This window comes from Anarrhichthys ocellatus, unplaced genomic scaffold, assembly GCF_004355925.1.
Source record: "Anarrhichthys ocellatus isolate YVR2014 unplaced genomic scaffold, GSC_Weel_1.0 scaffold14, whole genome shotgun sequence".
In the NCBI taxonomy this organism is placed as follows: Eukaryota; Metazoa; Chordata; class Actinopteri; order Perciformes; family Anarhichadidae; genus Anarrhichthys; species Anarrhichthys ocellatus.
This window is the reverse complement of record NW_022280044.1, coordinates 7893540-7913561: the sequence shown is the minus strand read 5'-3', so window position 1 is coordinate 7913561 and position 20022 is coordinate 7893540. Positions and strand designations below refer to the sequence as shown.

At 41.5% G+C, this 20022-nt stretch overlaps 1 protein-coding gene across 1 annotated transcript in view; it reads left to right on the top strand.

Moving 5' to 3' along the window:
- Positions 1–11085, top strand: part of fam135b (family with sequence similarity 135 member B) — a 41153-nt gene extending 30068 nt beyond the window's left edge. The window contains exons 11-20 of the mRNA XM_031853761.1: positions 806–879; positions 961–1115; positions 1198–3169; positions 4657–4823; positions 5090–5181; positions 5297–5394; positions 6317–6468; positions 6676–6786; positions 7335–7448; positions 8337–11085. Coding sequence (XP_031709621.1) covers positions 806–879; positions 961–1115; positions 1198–3169; positions 4657–4823; positions 5090–5181; positions 5297–5394; positions 6317–6468; positions 6676–6786; positions 7335–7448; positions 8337–8542 — 3141 coding nt within the window. The 3' untranslated portion in view covers positions 8543–11085. The remainder of the gene's footprint in view (positions 1–805; positions 880–960; positions 1116–1197; positions 3170–4656; positions 4824–5089; positions 5182–5296; positions 5395–6316; positions 6469–6675; positions 6787–7334; positions 7449–8336) is intronic.
- The last annotated feature ends 8937 nt before the right edge of the window (positions 11086–20022 follow it).

The window sequence follows — 20022 nt, the reverse complement described above, 5'->3', positions numbered from 1 at the left end:
CTCCATATTCGAGTGCAATGATGACGATATGTGCTGATATCTTTAAATTGAGCCTCAGCACCCAAACCAGAATACAAAAATATTTACAGAACAATCAAAATGGTTTCATAACCATTGACATGTTAGCTCTGTGAGCGTCTCCTTAAGGCATGTCGTGACCAATTTTTGTCTCTTACCACACTTAAATGATGTGAAAATGAAAATGTAATCAGCTGTAATGAGGAAGAAACCTCCATGTTTGATCAGGAAATGGCTAGATTTATGAGTTAAACTGACCAAACTCTGGACAGGGAATTAACTAAATAATAAAATGCCATTCTATACGGTACCTCAAACCCAGCTGAGCAAGTTAATGTAATTTCCAGTGCAATTTCTGTCCAATCACTGGGCTGTTGAATATGAATAATGTGCTTCACAGTGGAGTAGCTCTCAAGGCCCTTTTATGTGGCATTGTTTGGTCTCAGTTGTCTTTGGTATTTGATTACCCCGAGGGGATACTTCCATGCCTCTACCTACCAGTGGAGTTTGGATTTCAATTAACACTTGTTCTGTAATTATTGTGGGGTGAAAATACACCAGAAATAGTGTTCCTGTTGATTTGCCTGTCAGAGTGGCTGACTTTCAAGGATGATGCATTTCTAATTGGAGCTGGAGAAGGAGAAAGCTTTTTGGATCAAGCTTGTGTCACAGACTGGAAGCAGTGATATGAATCTCTCTCTCTCCCTTTGTAGTCGCAATGAGTGAAATGATTGACTCATTTCGACTGACTGATGAAAACAGTTTTGTCTGTTTCTTCAAACACCAGGTCAGGAGGTTCTCAGAGGCATACTTCTTCACCGAACACTCCAAAGAGATATCTTTGACTTTTCAAGAGGAACTGTAAGTATTAGCCTTCTCAGGAAAAGAAGAGGTTTATTCTATGAATGGAGAGAAGTGTATGATATTATTCTGCTGATTCAGAATCAACAGACATGGCCAGATAGCTACAGAAGTGCGGAGCTCAGACTACCTGACCAAGATGCCTCCTTTACCTGTTGAGTGCCTGGATATCGATGGAGACTGGAACAGCCTGCCCATCATCTTTGAGGACAGATATGTGGAGTCTCCTCAAACAGGTAATATAAAAAAGTGGCTGAAAATATTCAGTTATATACACCAAATCACAAAAGGTTTACTGCAATGCCCTTGTTTTTCCAGAGTGGCTATCACATGTGCCAACCACTGATGGCCAGACCAACTCAGATACCAACACCTCTCATGTCAATGGGATTTTTGAAAGCAACCAGGGACCCAGATCACCAGCAGTACACCAGGATCCCTTGGACAGTGATGATTGCATGGACCTACCTACATATGTCTCACTCATGGCAGAGCAGAGTAAGACCAGTACCAATATCAGAAGTACCCAGAACCTCATTCGTACCGAGGACATTGCTGAACCCTATCGAGCAGCGGCAGAGCACTTGAAGGAACCAGAAGAAAAACAAGGCCAGGATAAAGAGAGCTGTAATCCAGGCCTGGGATACATCACAGATATGCCTTCTGATGTGGATCCATATAGAGAAGAAGCAGTCCTGGTTCTCTCCTCAAACCACAATCTCCTCACTGACTCTAATAACAGCAGTGATGAGTCTCCTGCTCATCGTGCAACGGAAAATATCATCCTACTTTGTGATGCCACAAATGACGGCAATGCAACAGAGAGTGAAAATAATGAAGAGGAGTCTGATATTGCGATGCCATTAAATCACTCCATGGATGATGAGATTGAGGATTTTCCTCTCATCACTGCCTATGCGCATCCAGTTATACCTCCTTTTCCCGGTGATCTCAGAAAAGAGGTGACTCAACGCGGATGCCTGATCGGCTCCAAGATCATGAAGCGCTCGTCCTCAGTTATTTCGGACTCGGGTATTGAGAGCGAGCCCAGCTCGGTGGCCTGGCCCCTGGAGGCCGCACTGCGAGGCCGACCTCCTCTAGACTTTTCCAGTGAACGGGAGATCCCACAGCAAATAGTGTGTCGCCACCCGGTCCACCGCAGCTCTCTGGAAGGCCTGCAGATGGAGAGCAACGGCAGTGGAGGCATACAGGCCTCACTCACTTCTATCAGCTCCCTGCCCTACGAGGAGGACCAGCAGCAGAGGAAGCTCAGTAAACTGACTAAGTCAGTTTCGGCACCACAGATAAGCAGCCCTGAAGACACTGAGGAGGACCATGTGCTCCTCAACCAGGAAACAGATACTAAGAGTTTAGCGCAAAACCAGGATTCATTGAAGATCAACGGCTCTTCTTTGAACAGCAACCTGGATTTGGAGCAATCCGAATCCTCTTTGTTAGATCCGACTTCAACGTCAAATCTTGGCCATATCCTCAAAGAGAATATTAGCTCTGAAAAGTCAAACACGCCACAGAACCTGTCAAAGACATACAGAACCAAGTCAGCGTTAAGTGGTGTGTCTGAAGTGCTGCTTTTACAAGAGTCTGAAAAGAGCCCTCATGTGAAGGGAAGCACTGTTATTGGCAGCCAGGGGGAGAATATGAACCATCAAACACACATCAGTGGAGTAAGCGCTTCAGAGGAGGATGTGCATCTCGTTGAAACAGAAGCAGTGCCCTGCAGCTGTGGGAACAAACCATGTGTGCATAAAAGTGCAGAGGCACAGGAGAGAATTAACACTGTAGATCATTGCCAAAGTTTCCTTCAGACTGAAGTGCTTAGTGTTGAGGGCCAGAAGTGTCTGGATCCCTCCCGATCACCTCTAGGGCTTCAACACACCAATGACCTCCCCAGCAGTACCATCACACAGAGGCCGAGTGATCTTACAGGGCTGATTGCCAACGATATCGCATCACCCGTTGACCTCAGTGGGATGTCAGCCAGTGAGAAAGAGCCTTTGGACTGCCAAACTAAGCCCTCTAAGATCCCCAATTCAGGGCTGGCCTTCGTGAATAAGAAGATGGTGGAGGTGGTGAACATGTCAGTGTCCTGTGCCCCGACCTGCCTGCCATTTTCTTCAGCGCTAAGAGACTCTCCATCCATCAGTGGAATGTCCGCTCGCCAGACTACCTCACCTATCACCCATCAGCCACTGGGCTCCTTTGGTATCATCTCCTCGTCTTCGCTCAATCCCTTGAACATGGACGACGAGACCAACGAACGAATGCTAAAGTGAGTTTATGTTGGAGCTAATCTTAGTGTTAGTTTAGGACAAATTGTGCTGTAAATGTGTGTTAAACCCCAATTCAAATTACATAGCATGTTATTTTCTGCTTACCACACAAGACTCCCATGTAAATCTAATTTCCTGTGGTCCCTTGAAAAAAGTGAAGAAATGTATTGTCTCCCTTTTGTGTGTGCATGAACAGGCACAACTACATCTCTGTGACACCGACTAACAACCAGACAGCAGCCTACTACAAAACAAAAAGAGTCACACACTCTGAACTGTAAACCACATCAGCTTCCTCGCTAATGTCTCTGCTTATCTACAAGCACGGACACATGTCTTTTGTTACACCTGAGCTGGCTGCTAAGCTACCAGTCAAACATCTGAGAGGGTTAAAGTGCTAATGTTAGCAGACTAGATAGCAAACAAATAATAATTCTGCAAGCGCTTTCAACATCTTCAAGTTACTTGCACATGTCAAAATTGGTTGGATTGGACCAATTGAGTTATTAGCTTTATAAGCTATATTTACCAGTGCAAGTTTATTTACATTAAGTGCCCTTGTCCACTCAGCTTTCAATCAAACACGTCCACTGGCCCGTCCACTTAAAATGTGCAGGCTAAAGGAGCATTTTGGACAGTTTGGACTTTCCATAATACAAAAATATGAACCCCAATATTTGGAAAAAGCCCCTTTTTAGTCCGATTTATGACCGCAAAAAGGGCTGGCCCCTGTACTTTCAGTTGGACATGAAGGCTGCATTAGTTATTTGTGTTCAGGCAGGTGAAAATAATGCCTTTCTGACTTTTGTGTGTATCAGTAAATAATGTATCAGCAAATGCAGGCCATCTCCCAAGAAAAACTTTTTAGGATTGAGATCATAATCCACACCAACTACAGGAAACAAGGCCAAAAGACAAGGTTTTATGGGTTTTATGTGGAGACGGCTGTTGACATCTGGTGCGGTAGCTGGCAGTTACTCATGCTTGGAAAGCCAGGCATAACAAAATGAAGTGAGGGCAAATACGAAGCGAGGAAGTCAAGACGAGGTGGAATGCCTCCTGATGCATTAAATCACATCAAAGTGTGCAGACAAATCCATCATGATTAGCTGAAAGTACAGGAGCTGGAATCGGATTTGTTTTGACTCCTCCACAGCTGAAATCTGTAACCTGGCGGGATGAAAGGGTACTAAAACTTAGAGGAGCTACTTGTAAATCTGTGGGACTTAAAAGCCTTGATTTGCTCGGAAGTGGGCAATGTTAACTGATATTATACAAAAATGCGAAGCAGGCTGTCCAAGATATTTTAGACAAAAGGCAGAGAACTGTCGGAGTGATTCTCTTTTAGTTTTATAGAAGCTTACTCTAGAAAATAATATCTTAGATTTAGATAGCATATACATTAATGGAAAGGTCTTTGTCAAGTTATTGCTAATATACCAAAATGAAAATGACATTTTTCAAATGTCATTTTCTTTTTCTCCAGTTTCTACAAAGCCAAAGACGAGCTGCTCAAAGAGTTGAGCTTTCAAGCCAGCCTTTACAGCGACCTCTCTCTCCTGGCATCAGACCTGCCCTATTTCCCCCCCGAGGAGGATGACGAGGAGTTTGATGACGGCATACACCTTGTGGTGTGTGTCCACGGGCTTGATGGTAAGTCCTCATACAGCTGAAGGTTATGGTTCACCGCTGTTCAATTCCACAGCAAGAAAGTAATAGCTATTAAACAGACACATCTCCCGCATACTGTACATCCTGTTTTCTGCCCTATTAGCATTGCAAATGTAATATAGTCTCTGAGAGTGTGTCCTACAAAATATCACTTCACACTATGTAGTCTGTGAATACTAATTCCAGGTGTCACTTAAATGATTAATGTGCCAGAAATAGTGAGTATAATTTTTCCTCTTTGCTTCCAGGAAACAGCGCAGACCTTCGGCTGGTGAAGACTTTTATTGAGTTGGGACTGCCAGGATCCAGACTGGACTTCCTCATGTCTGAAAGGAACCAGGTACATTTGAAGATGGGAGTCAATCGCTAGAATGTACAGTCACATTTTGTGAAAGTGCGTTAAGGCACTTTGTAGAGCGCTGACGACCGTGCTTTTCCCTGCCGTTTCCCTGCAGACCGACACATTTGCAGATTTCGACACCATGACGGACAGGTTGCTGGATGAGATCATTCAGCATATCCAGCTGTACAACCTCACCATAGGCCGGATAAGGTCAGTCGCTCAACTTTAATGCTGTGCAACATGCACATTACCGACAACTCACCTTTTGATTGATTTTGATTGATCATTTGAGGCAGAGTCAGAACAGGGGCAATCAGCAGCAGCATTCTGTTTGGACAGTAGATGGCAGCAGAGACTGCACATCGGTATTTGGAATGCTTTACTCATGTATATTACAGTTTCAGGATAATATATTGACTTTACGAGTCCAAAATGGATAAATAGCACCAAATGGATGAAAGGCTCTTATCATACAGTGCCAATAAGTTCCTGACTCTCCCATGATGGACTGTAGTCCCTTATGCAGCAGTGTGTCGCCTTGTTCCCATCAAATTAAGCTTTTCATCTTCCCGCCTAATTGCCCTCAATGTGGCAATTAATTTTTTTTTGAGAGATTCTCCCCAAGTTTGTTAACTTTCTTTGTTGTGTATTTATTCTCAAGAGAGAAAGTATCAAAGACAAAAGCAATTGACTGCCACAACAGCATCTGGTTCTTTCTACATTACGTCTAGATTTAGTTTGGTAAAAGATAGATGAGAAGGAGCCCACATGGCAATGAGGGATTTTGGGTAAAGCTTTAACAGTACAGTAATTAAACTAAGTGACAGACATATAGCTCCGTGGATCCGCTGGGAAGACTGTCATTTGTGTGGCACGTCCTCTATGTTAGTATCATTAAGTTGTCATTGCCTTTGAGAATGTTTAAACAAGTTAATGAATTTTCTGTAATTACCGATGTTGTAGCTGAACTCTCCAAACATCCTCAGCTGGAACTAGTTCCTACATACAGAATAGTCTATAAGAAGATATCGCACAGTGTCGTAGGTCAGCAGTGTTGGAGGCACTGTTTTTCCAGCCACCCACTCAAGTTGCAAGTTTATCTCCCTGAAAGTTGTTTGTCTTCGACCAACAGCTTCATCGGCCACTCTCTGGGGAACATCATCATCCGCTCCGTGCTGACGAGGCCCCGCTTCCGCTGCTATTTGCCCAAACTGCACACTTTCCTCTCGCTGTCCGGCCCACACTTGGGAACGCTGTACAACAACAGCACACTGGTCAGCACAGGTGAGGCCACCGCGCCGCAGTGGGAAAGAAAAAAGACGCACACTGCAGATGTGCCGTGTTTACAATGCTGTACAGCCATGCATTTCGATGTTTTGTGCTCCTCAGCAGCATCTTTTATCCAAGAATATCATCCATACTGTGCTGCTACTGTGCAGGGGGTTGAAAAAGAAGGGGTCCCGATTGTCTTTGTGTGTGTGTGCTGCTTAGGTCTGTGGTTAATGCAGAAGCTGAAGAAATCAGGATCCTTGCTGCAGCTCACCTTCAGAGACCACGTTGATCCACGGAAAACATTCCTCTATCTCCTGAGTCAGAAACAAGGTACCGTCTGAAAGCGGATGAATTTGAAACACAGACAGCATATTGACTGCCTCACTTTACAAACTATTACTTGAAAGACAGTCTATTCAAATATTCATGAAAATGTTGTCATCTTGTCCTTTTTGTCAAATTTCTGTACGCGTCAGCTCACTAACACTCAAACCCCTGCCAGCGAGCTGCGAGAGGCCTGTGAGAGGCCTCCCCACTGTTTGAGTAGAACAAAGCAGTCGTTTGTCACACAGGCTTGAAGAAGATAAGCCTGAAAACACTATTTTACCCCTCCAGAGCTGTGGCAGGCTGACAAAATGATCCAAACCCTGTCATTGGAAACCCACCAGCGCACTCTCTTAAAAGCACACTGACAGGAGACTTGAGAAAATACACAGTTTTATCATATCAAGCCTGTCATTGTAGTTTGTGATTGTACTTTGTGTTTTACAACCAATTCACTCTTTTCCCCTCTCTCTCTCTCTCTCTCTCTCTCTCGAACACCCACATGGACATACACTGTGGTGTCTCATTTACTTGTTTGTTTTGTGTCCCTTTAGGGCTCCAGTTCTTCAAGAACGTGGTGTTGGTGGCGTCTCCACAGGACCGATATGTTCCTTTCCACTCTGCCAGAATAGAGATGTGCAAAACCGCTCTCAAAGACAGGACCACAGGTTAGAGGTGCATGTATTAATGCAACTGGACTATCTTACCTTTCAATATTTACAATATATTCTGATATTTCAGAACAACAATCCCATTTTTCTCTTGTATAATCTATGAGAATATTGAGTACCAATATTTTACCATCGTATCTGTAAAGTTCACTCTGTGAAACTGACTGGTATTATTTAAACTGACACTGTCATTTTTTAAAGAAGAAATAAGATGTCCTTCCTCTTTCAAATTACAAGTTAAATTCATAATTAATAAAATGCACCCTTGCACAATTGAATACCCTCATTTTTTCCCATCATCTATTGCACTTCTGACCGCTTCTTCCTGGGGAGGGATCCCTACTCTCTTGTTCTCCCTAAGGTTCCTCCCTTTTTCCCCCGTTAAAGGGGAGTTTTTCCTGTTCCGATGCGAGACAGAGGGTGTTGTATGCTGTCCAGATTGTAAAGACCTCTGAAGCAAATTTGTGATTTTGGGCTATGCAAATTAATTGAATTGAATTGCTGCTACAGCTCTTTTCTGTCTGGTACGACCAGTAGGTTATGATGGCTAATGTTAGTAAATATTAGCATGCTTCAGATCGATATTGCTGTCTAGCTGATATTACTAAATCATTTGGCTGTCAGTTGTAGGCTTAATTTAAAGTGCATCATGGCTCCTACACCTGCACAACACTTCTTCACTACAGCCATGAAGACAGTTGAATACACCAAACTTCTTTATGGCCTTCTGAAAACAAAAAATATATATTTTCCAAGGTTTATATAAACTACAGCCAGCAGCTGGTTGGCTTAGCTTAGTTTAAAGATTAGAAGCAGGGGGATTTGGATGCAAAATTGTTTTAAGTAGTAGGACTAACCGTATCCTTCCTAATTTTTTCACTGAAGGGCCCGTTTACACTGAGATGATCAGCAACCTTTTGCAGCCACTTATGGAGGCTAAAGAGTGCCGGCTGATCCGCCAGAATGTGTTCCACGCTCTGCCCAACACAGCCAACACCTTGATTGGGCGTGCGGCCCACATTGCTGTCTTGGACTCTGAGCTTTTCCTGGAGAAGTTCTTCCTAGTGGCAGGGCTCAACTACTTCAAGTAAAGGTGCTAGTACTGCAAGCTTACAGGAAAGAACCTTTCAGTGGCTGATGGAGCTGAATTGGAGGATAAGGTCCTACCTTCACTTTGTACAATATCTTAAATGTATATAACGGTATCCAAGTGGCAAGGCCTGTTTATCCCCTTTGCTAGCAGCTGTTGTAAAAAAGACCAGTGTATTGTGACTGAAATACTAACTCAGAAGTCTGAGTTTGACATGTAGCCATGCAAAACAAAACATCTGACATTTATCATAGGATTAATTGTAGATGTTTTATGGCCTTATTAATAACCAGAGTCAGCCAAAACAGATACTAATTGTGGTCCAAAGCATTTAACTACTTTCCCTTTATAGTTGGTTTCAAGGCTTCCGAATGGCTGGTTGATTGAATTCTTCCTCAAGGGTTACACCTTTGATCTGAACAGTCTTAAACTGTACTTTGAGCCGAGGTAATAGATGGGTAGCATTTATCCCCTTGATTGTATATGAAGTATTTTGTTGTACAAATATGTTCCTTTATACAAAAATTAATATATTGTTTATAATTATTTATTTTGTATGTATGTATCTACAGTGTAAGTAGTCCATCTAAATGTGATTGTTTGTGTGTTGTTATCATCAAATCTATCAAATGAAAGTATACAATGGAGGCAAAAGTGTTACTCCATGTAACCCCAATAATTCAGTATAGCGGATATCTGTTTTTTCACACACGTGCATCAGTTTGATCTAACTCATTGATCCTGATTAGCTAAGTGGTTTCAGCAAAACTGAGCAATACAGTATCTTTGATACCAGGTGGCTCTAGCTGCTGTGTTAGCCTTCACTTCTTAATTGATTGTTTGCACTAATTGATTGAAGGGTTGATTGAATAAGTTCATGAAAATGAGCATTTGCCAAGTCCCACCCTCCGCACGTTACTGTTGCCAAGCCTGTCAAGCTTACCAGACCAGTAATACGGAAGATTACCACTCAAAATTCATAGTAATTTTTGGAACAATAATTCATTGACAAAAGCAGACAAAAGTAAGAGTTATTCCTCTTGGTTCTGTTGTTTCAAATGACAACTTGTGCTGGTAGATTATAACAGCTATAGCTAGCTAGCTATTGTTAGCTACATGAGTTGGTGGAACACACACTTTTTCAGGCTGACTACACTAAATTACAGAAAGATGTAGGATCAGACAGTAATTTCATTCTAAATTATTCGATACATGTTTGTATTTTCAAGCAGTATTTTAACCTTAACGTTAAAAACAAAAAGGCTTGTCGGATGAGAACTGAGTTTTGCAAATGTACCATATTGGCTTAGTGTTCTCTTTCTCCAATAAAGAGCTTCTAACGTTAGCCGAAACTCTGATAGCATTCAGGACCAGCTTCACAAAAAAGAGAAATACTAAGCAGAGCTTTTTGCAATGTAAGCTGTAACCCACGTAATGCAACCTAGTTAGGTAACGATGTGCTCCTCAACTTTGGAATAATGCTTGGTTAGCCTACCACTGGAGGTACAAAGCTAGTTAGCTGGACATGCTAATGTTTGCGGATCACATTTAACTCTCTCTCTTTGTATACTGCCATAATAATAATAACTTTATTTATATAGCACCTTTAAAAACAGAGTTTACAAAGTGCTTTGACAGACAAAGCACCAACGACTAACCATGTACGTCAATCTAACATGTTGAAATCCAAAGCTTTACAGTCTTATTGCGTCGTTACAATGGCTATTCAAGGGTGGGGTTTAGCAAACGGTCAATTTTCTTGATAGACTAACTGACAGTATTGAAGCAAATACCACTTTAACACATTTAAGTAAGATGATTTCCATTTTGTTTTTTAAATCATGTGACAGGGAGACAGCTTACCGATATAATTAACAGCAAATCTACTGTACATAAAATGTGAAACTAATTATCCATGACTATACAGTACAATATTACAGTCTAATGACCATCTCTTTCCTAATGAGCCTTTTAAAATTGAAGATTAAAATTGTCTACACGGGGATAGATTTCATGAGGCACTCATTATTTTTTTTAAATGGCTTAAATCAGGGTGTCATTGCTTTTGTTTTCTTGAAAACTGGATGCCTGTGCGTAATACAGACCTACTGCCAAGATTCTCCCTCACGCACTGTCATGTTCTATAAACCAACTTCAATATGATGCATGATGAAAGCAGGGAGGCTCTGTCGTAGCAGACACCGTCTCGTGTTCCCGAAACACATCCGATGCCATATCTTGATCATCTCATCAGCTATCAAGCAAATGTATGAATATTTTTCTCCACAACATTTGCTGTCACATTCAAGCGTGACACGAGAGTTGTGTTTTTCCAGCAAACTGGGTGAGGACTGTTTCCCTAATCACTAAGCTGTCCATCAAATGTTGTTTACATTTAGACATTAGAAAAACTGTCATCATAGTGCTGCCACAGACTCTCATATCCAGCGATGGTAGCGCATCTGCTGCGTTTGTAGTTATGTACATACAGAGAGCTATATATAACCTTTGCACTGGTTTGATGGCAAGTGCACTTTATTGACAACCTTGAATCAACCTCCACTAGCTTTAAAAAGTCAAAACAGCTATGTTTCATGTGCTTATTTAGTTTTATACATGCCCTAATTCTTTAGATCTGAAGGTCGCATCCTGCACTTGTTGTAAAAACACACCAGAGCTGTCCGTCTCGGCCATTCAAGCATTGTACCGTCTTCAAAGAGTACAAAGGATGAATTATCTTTGTCGTTCCGGAGCCATTGCTGTGGCGCTGCACAGTAAGCAGCATGTCACCATGATTGACTCTAATCAAATTGGCTCCTTCAGGACCCAGAGATTGTTCTGCAAAAAGCCACTAAGCAAAGCTGCGTAAGCGATCTGTGGGAGCTGCCATGCATCATGCATCATTTCTCAACCTCCCCCACAAGACAAACGCATACTGTATATGGATGAGGCTTTAGCTTGTTTGCGTTTAGGGCCATGCGTGTTTACCCAAAGGGGTCAGCTGGAATCGATGGAGGGAAAAAAGTGTTTGCGTTATTGAGATTGGCCCCTTCAAGGGCAAATACGGGTTTGAAATTGTTTCACGAGATGGATGGCTCTGTGTAGAAGGTTTCACTCGAAGGCACAGAATTAGATCAAAATGAATTGTATAGACATTTAGCTGAACTCCATTCTGTTCAGAAAATGTATTTTTGTTTTTATTTCGTGTGACAAAATATGTGTCTGAGAGTGTTAACTGTACATTTATGCTGCTGTCATGCTACGGAGAGTGAATTCAGAGGTAATTCACAAATCCAATAGATCCTTGCAAGTGCTGTCAACCTTCAAAACTAGCTGACTTGAACCTTTTTTGTATTTGATTACCCTTTACTGAGAGTCCTGTTCCTGTTTAGTGTGTGTGTGTGTGTGTAGGCTGGAGGAGGCTGCATGCGAGTGAAAGGATACGTGCGATCTGCTCATTGCTAGAACATCTTTCATGTATTTGAACTGAATGTTAAAAAACGTTTGACTTCACTGTGAGGATCATGTATTTATTTCATTCTGCACTTTTTTTTGCTGAATGTACAACATGTAAAGTATAGTAAATACTACATCTGTGCCAATACTACTAATATTTTTCTATGTTGCTGACTGTACTGTATGTATTCCTTAGTAGCTTGTGTTCTATGTAAAAATATAAATACAAATATATATATATATATATATATATATATATATATATATATATATATAGTATAGTACTATTGTAAACAGATATGATGTTACAATAAAAACGTTCCTTTTGCATAATTATCTTCACTCTTTGTGTTGGTTTTGCAACATTGGTCAGTATTGCTATCAATTATGACATTTCCCTCTCACACCACAAATGTGTGGTTTAACCTTTTCCATTTTCAGACATAAAATATTTATTGCACTTTTAAAAAATGTGACATTTCATCTCGAGACTAAGGAACTTGATTGAGACTGGATCATCTATATATACAGTATTTACAATTATATCACATATATCAATATTTCTTTGGGAAAGCCCACATATGAAAACATTTTAACCAAAGAAACATTACATTATTGTGATGCATGAGTCAAGCATTATATATACAAATACCAAAAGGTGACAGTAATAAATTGATTGTTTTATTTCCAAGTTTACAGACATATTTTCAATGAAATAAAGACATGTCTTTTCTTGCTGTACATTCAGCCTAAATTGTGGCCATAACAGGTCATTAAATTAGATGCTTTATTTTACATTACCTAACATGCTATTTCTAAAATAAATCTAGATTAATGTGTTCAATTTGACCCTCTCAGGTAGTAAGCTTTGAATGAACCATCACTGCATTGCTGAATGGCTTTTTATTTGGGGCTTGGAGCGAGTGATTGTTCAAACTGGGCCCTTTTGCATGTTGAACAGATCTACAATGTGGAAGTTTCAGAGATAGCTGCAGGCAATACGGAGACACCTGTAAGCACTGTTAAGTATTTAGCTAGGTTCGATTCGTCCCTCACACAATCAAAAACGAGTCAAGATTACTAAACAAAATGCATGCAAATATATATTCATTGAGGTCGTGCTAGGACAGGGAGAGGCTATAAAAGGCGGACCTGCAGCACGGCGTGGCGCAAGTGAAATCGGTGGTTTACCCCAAATCCTCTCTCCCTGTGGAGTCTAGGGGCGGGGAGCAATCTCTTGCTGCATTCTTTTACATTTTGGACATCAGAGTTTTGCTTGTGTAAATTTCCGATCAGCCACAACGTTTTATATAAAAGGCTATGAATTTTAAATTGGATTGTTCAACTGGGTTGGCAAAGCATTTTTTTAAAGGACAGCTGCCACCCCTTGGAACCGCCAGAGATATTTTCTCTACTGTGGAGAGGATTTATTTTTTCAACGGACGTAAGGTCTAGTGATGTTAAAATCCATGCAATGCTATAATACTGTATTATTTTATATTGCTTCAGGGTTTTTTGGTTATTGTCATAAGCCGTTTACAACCATGAACATTTAAGATACTTCCAAAAATGTGCACTTGTTTTCAATCTGTCTGATGATTTGATTATGCTGCCCTGTTGGATTGAGTTGGTAAGCCTCGTCTACCAGTGTGGCAGCAAGGAGATAAGATGTTATCATAATCAATGGGATAGTTGCCAGAAACTACACAAATAGATCTCACGCTGTGGAGGAAAAACAGAAATGTCCTTTGTTTGGCAAAAGAAATTCTGAAATACGAAGGTTTATTGCATCCTACTTTTTTTTTAAAGAATGGAAAAGATGTTGTTTGGTTAAAACTGTTAACATTTTATTTTTATTTCTCTTGTTAGATCCGGGGGTTCTCTGGCCTGATACGGGGCTACCTACTGACTCAGCTCTCTATTAAAAGATTGGCGAGCTGGTGTTCTGTGAGGAAACTCGCCTGGCTTCTGCTAACTACCGTTACTCCTGACGTCTACCCTGCTTCCTCTGGTAACGTGCACTCGGCCGAGGGGCCCCCCTGGCCGGGCGCACCTAGTCGCGTCCGTTATGGCAGCTTTCCTCTTCTGGATCCGGGCTCTTGGTAAATTGCCAGGTTAGGTTTTACCGGCTAGGATTATAACTAAAACCGTAAGGGACCGTAAGGGACCGGTCACTAGGATAACCATTAAGAACTCTTGTTGTTAACATACAATAGCTTTAACCTTTTACTGTCACGAGGAACTTCTACTACTTCAGCAAATGAATTCTCTTGAGAAATTTACTTTAAATGCAGATTAGATATTTATTGCAGGTTATATTAGCAGGGGCACAGCTACAGCTCACATAAAATAATACTATACTTGATTCGATCAGGTTCCAATTTCTTCTTAGGTTATACTCATTAATTTTCGATGCCGAGGCGGCTCGGTGGAGCTGGATTCACGATGTAATAAAAAGTCCTTTTGGGGTTTTTAGGAGCGAAGGCCAGGCCTGACCTTCGGCTCCTCCTGTGCGGCCAACGAACTCCGTTCAGCGATCCCTCAGGCTCAGTACAAAGTCTTTAGGGCGGCTGCGTCCATCTGTTGTCCGGTTGTTAAAGTCAAACAGGGGGGAGAGGGAAATCTCCGTCTTTCAATCTTTGTCCAGGAACGGCTGTCTTCTTTCCGTGAACAGAGACGAAGTCCTCCGATGCGGCTGTCGAAGTCCAGTGTTTCCTCCCTGGAGCACAATCCCGTCTCTTTTTATAACACTTTTGGGCTCTCTCCCCCCCCCTCCCCAACACTTCCTAACTCGGCACATGATTATCATGACATCATTGATTATGTGTATGTGCTGCGAACAACATCCATCTTTCTGTGTGTGTGTGTGTGTGTGTGTGTGTGTGTGTTCTGGAAACTACCTAACTTCCCTCTGTGGATGCTCTGGCTTCCTCAATGCTCTGAGTGTGTGTCAGGTTACACCCCTGTATGTGCTCGGACAACACTCCAACATCTGTTATGATCTCAGCCTTTAAGGCCCCCACCCTGCTTACATCAGCTCTTTCCACACACACACACACACAGACTTCACTTTACTCAGATACACATACATTATTATTATCAGTTTTACATTTGTTAAATCACTTCATAATTCTACGTACTACACACTTGCATTAATATAACTCAGACTGTCTGCGGCTCACTGATTCTTAATGAAGATGTAAATCTTAAAAAACAAATATATATTCATTTAAAAAAAAAAAAAAAAAAAGGTTCAGTAAGTTCCAACAGCTGAGCACTGTGGTTTTTAGTAAATGTTAATCAAACAGGGTGAAATAGTGCGCTGTTGGGAACATTCGTGGATTAACACACATTTAGTGCTCTAGTGAGTGTATGATGGCGCAGAGGAAGAACATACATCAGGTTTTGGAAACACAGGCAATATTGTATGGGATTTGTTGAATATTAGAAACATATTGCCAGAACAAAATGATGGATACCAACACCGTCCATCAAAAATAAAAAGCACAATATAAAATGACAGTTTTATGTTCTGTTCATATATCTTTTAGTGTATCGTATTAATCAATTTTGCACCAGAGAGTCGATGTAATTACTCACATTTTATCAGCTCCATCTCACAACACACTGGTAACTTTTCCTGAAAGACCAATAGATCCACAATGCTACCTGCAGACCGATGTACCGGTCCCACCCAGGCTGTCACCCTGTCAGCGTCGGTGTCCCTGAGTGGTGCTTTGTGCTGCGTGCAGGTATGTGGTTGTTTCCTGCCTCACTGAGCCACGGGGTCCGCAGAGGCCGATTTGTCACGGCCTTTAACTTCTGTCTGTGTATATTCTATTAACGAGCCCTGTTGTGGGACAACAATGACTCACCATTTGTATAGTCCGTCGATAACACGAGCAGTAAACGAATCATAGCTGCAATCCCCCACTGACGCCCCATTTCAACTGCATCAATTTATGACTTCCAGGTTTGGGATACCCCAGAGCTATAAATCTAGGCCACAACAATCCATACTCAATTTGATTTCAGGGTGTTCTTTCTCATTCCGCCCTCCATTTGTCACTGCATGTTGAACTCATCATCCAACAGAGGCTAGTTGGAGTCCCTCCACTTGCCTTTTTGCCCCCTTTCTCTTCCCTCCCTGAAATCAATAGAGCTCATTTTTCCACCCCGACCCTAAAGACATCACTCCGTCGGTGAAAACGGATGAGGGAACTGCGCTCACACATAGTAATGCATTTCATTTGCTGCAAGTTAACAGCAATTGGTTGGTCACATTCACTTATCATCAAATGCAATGAAATCACAGCAAATAAAAGCAGCGCTCTTGTTTACAGCTCGGCTTTCGCACAAACACATCCCCTCCGAGACCTATCTTATTCTGCATGTGTCGCTCCTCCTCGCCCATAAAGTGGAGGGAAAATGATTTTGTCATTAAATCCATCACTCTGGGTTGATTGAAGTGGTGTTCATTCCATTGTTTGCCTTTTGAAGGAGGGAAACCATGAGTCCCAGAGTGATACTTTGGGCAGGCATCGTCAATAAGCAAGCCGCCAGTGGGAGTAATTATTGCTGCATGAAACTGTCGGAGGTAATAAGATCTCACATGGTCTCATTATCTCCCATGACGCTGATGTGCAGGATTTCACACCTAAATATCAGGAAGATAAAGCGACACAAATACAGCAGAAGTGGACTCTCAGTGCTGTCTGAAATAAAGTCTTTCTGTTTTGATGATGTCTTTTTTCATCTGGAGGAGTAAAGGATGCTACAAAGGTAAACAAAGCGCCACAGATCTTCCTGCACAATCATGTTTGTGCAGTTTGTTAGGAGTTTTTTTTTTGACTGAGAACAATACCCCCCTGGCACAAAGTAGGCTTCATGCTTTCAAAAGCAAGTGCAGTTCATTATTACAACCAGCAGACAGTGAAGACTAGACTTATTTCTAATGTAAGGTACTGCTCCATAACACAAAGGGACCATAATGGGGGTGGCAGGGCTGTAAATCCTTTCTCACAGTTTTTTTGGCTTTCTCTACTCTGGGTGTGATGTTGTTTTGTAGATGGAGAATATTACCTAGAAATCAACCATTTTGGTTAGCCCTAGTTGTTGCCCATTATGTATTACCATTATTCCAACTGCTACACAATGAGGAGACGATCCACAATGGGAATGTCATATGTTTTGAAAGTATTTGTTAACAAACCAAGGTATTTGATAAATGAATTGAACTGACGATGGCATTAGATGGACAGTCAAATGATCAGCAGACTCATCGCAATTCTTCCTGAGGGAAACATGAATGTTTTGTACCAAATCCATCCAATAGTCACAACATTCCCCTCAAAATCCACAAAGGTGAACCTCACACCAGAGTCATTAGGATTCATTATTCGGGGATCATAAAGATCTGTTCATACTACCATGGCAAGCCATTCCGTAGTTACATTTTAGTCTGGACTATCAAAGTTGCAGATCAACGGAATGGGCATTCATCGCTGGTGACGCTCAGGTAGAATGGTTAGAGAGAACGGTCAAAACCAGTGCAGCACAGGCCGAGATTTGCTGACATTTAGTCCCTATGGGTCAAACTAAAAATAACCCACCAGATCCTCTAATGCCCGTAATGCATCTGGATGACGTCTTTACGTTATACCTTCCCCGGCTGGTTAATGTCCACATCGTTCAAACTCCACATGTCCAGTTTGTGGAGCATGTTTTCTAATCACTTTATTGAAATCACGAGGGTTATTCTCTCAGATTTGAATTGAAGTTCTTTCAGAGCCTCAGACATTTTACACATGTATACAGGCTGAGGAGTGACTACTCAGTTTGAATTAAACTCTTCTTCTTTTATTTTAAAAACACAACAGATCCCTCCACCTGTTTTGAACCAGATGTCCTGTCGCTTACTTACAGCAGTTTAAAACAGTGAAAACCTTGCTTTCCTCCAGCCTGTTTTAGAGGGGACTTCCATCTTCTTTAAATAAAAAATTCACTTATTACTATTAGTTTGAGATCTTCTCAGACAAAAGTCCATGTCTATTCCAAACGTTGTATGTATTCTCCAACAGGAAATGTACCAGTGCTTTCTTCATGGAGAAGTATAATTTAATGAGGGGCTCTAATTGCCAAAGAAGTCATGTCTTCTATCAATCATTTATAACATGAATCAGTCAAACCAAAGTCCTTGTAAATGAGCATCCTCCATATGTAAGTTCACATATACTGCAATATTAGGACATAGATATTATAATTATTTCTTCTTTCTCTATCTGATATGAGGAGTCTCTCCAGCAGATGGTGCTACTACTCTGTTTTCACCTGTTATGTGGCACAGGCTGCTGCTAACAAAAGGCTCGGTAATGAAGCCATTTTGTCTATAAGTTTGTCAGCAATATGTGACCAACATTCACACAATGCCCTATATATTGTGACAGATTGTCTAATTGCATTGTGTTTAAGTAGATTGTTTTTTTTGCACTTGTAGAGCTGATTGGTGAGCTGCAGAGGAAGGTGGATGTAGATGTGCTGAAAGCAGGCTACCAGCTGTCTATTGGCTGCCAGGGAGCCTATAGAGGTCAGACACATGTCTAATGAGCAGAGCAGTGTGAGACACCCGGTGCAGTGAAGAGCTATAGGTAACGATATCGATCCAGAAGCATTTAACATTTACTGTAGCATCCTCACTGGCAGTAAAGTGTCAAGATGCCTCCTCATCTCTCCAGTATAGTTACAGATCAAGGAAAACTTTCCGTTGAACAAAAATGAGAAAATCATCGCATGGCCAGTGAGAGTCCATGAACTGAACTTTTGCTTTTTGGTCACCTTTCCTCAAGGTGACCAACCTTATCTGGTGCTGGATAATAACAAGTCGACTTCCAAAAGGGATTCAGACAATACCCACCAATTTTGAAGCATTGCTGGTGAACACACTTCACCAGCCACATCCATATCATTGCTCTGTTGGTGTGTGCTGTGACTGTAGTGAATCCTGAAACCAGATCTTTGTGTGGGGGATAACAGGCTGTTAAGACAGAGAGACGCTAAGAGGCAGAGAGAGGGAAAGGATATGGTTGATGCTGTGTTGAACAATGCAGTTTCGAAGAAATGCTTCAGCATTTTGGGAAATATGCTTATTTGCCTTATTTCTAGAAGATGAGAAGATTGATGTCAATTTAATTGTCGCGTATTGAGCACAGAGCTATGTCAGGGGGAAACAGGTCGCCCCACCGAAGTACAAAAACACGAGACCAGCTACATAGTTGGTATTTAATCCGAAGAGTTGTGTGCCCGATGCACGTTTTCGTTGACTCGCTGGGTTGTCTGGTCACCGCCAATACTAAGACCTCCTGTCTGATTGTAACGTCAAGCAGAGATGTTTTTCTTTTTGTGATCATTGATTTACGAAGACGCACTGTTTTTGCTCCTTGTCCTGCCGGCACGGCTGAAACTGCAACTACTGTAGACATCCCTGCAGTTTTTAAAATTTCCAGGGACATTTTTTTACAACGTTTACCCAAAGATTAAGGTATTGTCAGATCACACTGTGATTTTTCCTACTGCAGAACCTTCTGGTCAAAGTTAGCATTAGCATTAGCATCCACAGGCCGAGACATCGTGTCTGTTTTTCTCTTAAAATCCGAACTTCCGGTTCCGTGAGACAGGTGAACTCCTCCGTTAAGTAAAATAGACACATAAGTCAAAACTCATACACTCACTTCCCAATTGTTGACAAATAGTGGACATTCGGGTTGTATAATTTAACATTAGGGTTAATCAATTAAACAATGACAATAGACAAAGGCGAGTTCATTCTTTATAGCTCCATTGGAGAAACTAATGTTACAAAGAGCTCTGCACATGAGGCTTATTTAAACTAGACACTCAAAGTAACATAAAGTTAGCTAAAGTTAGCTAGCCAGTAAATTTCATCCAATATTTTCATGACCCATGCTAAAGGGCACATGACATTCTAGTGTGACTGGATAGTGCAAAAAACCTTCATAATATGTTCAA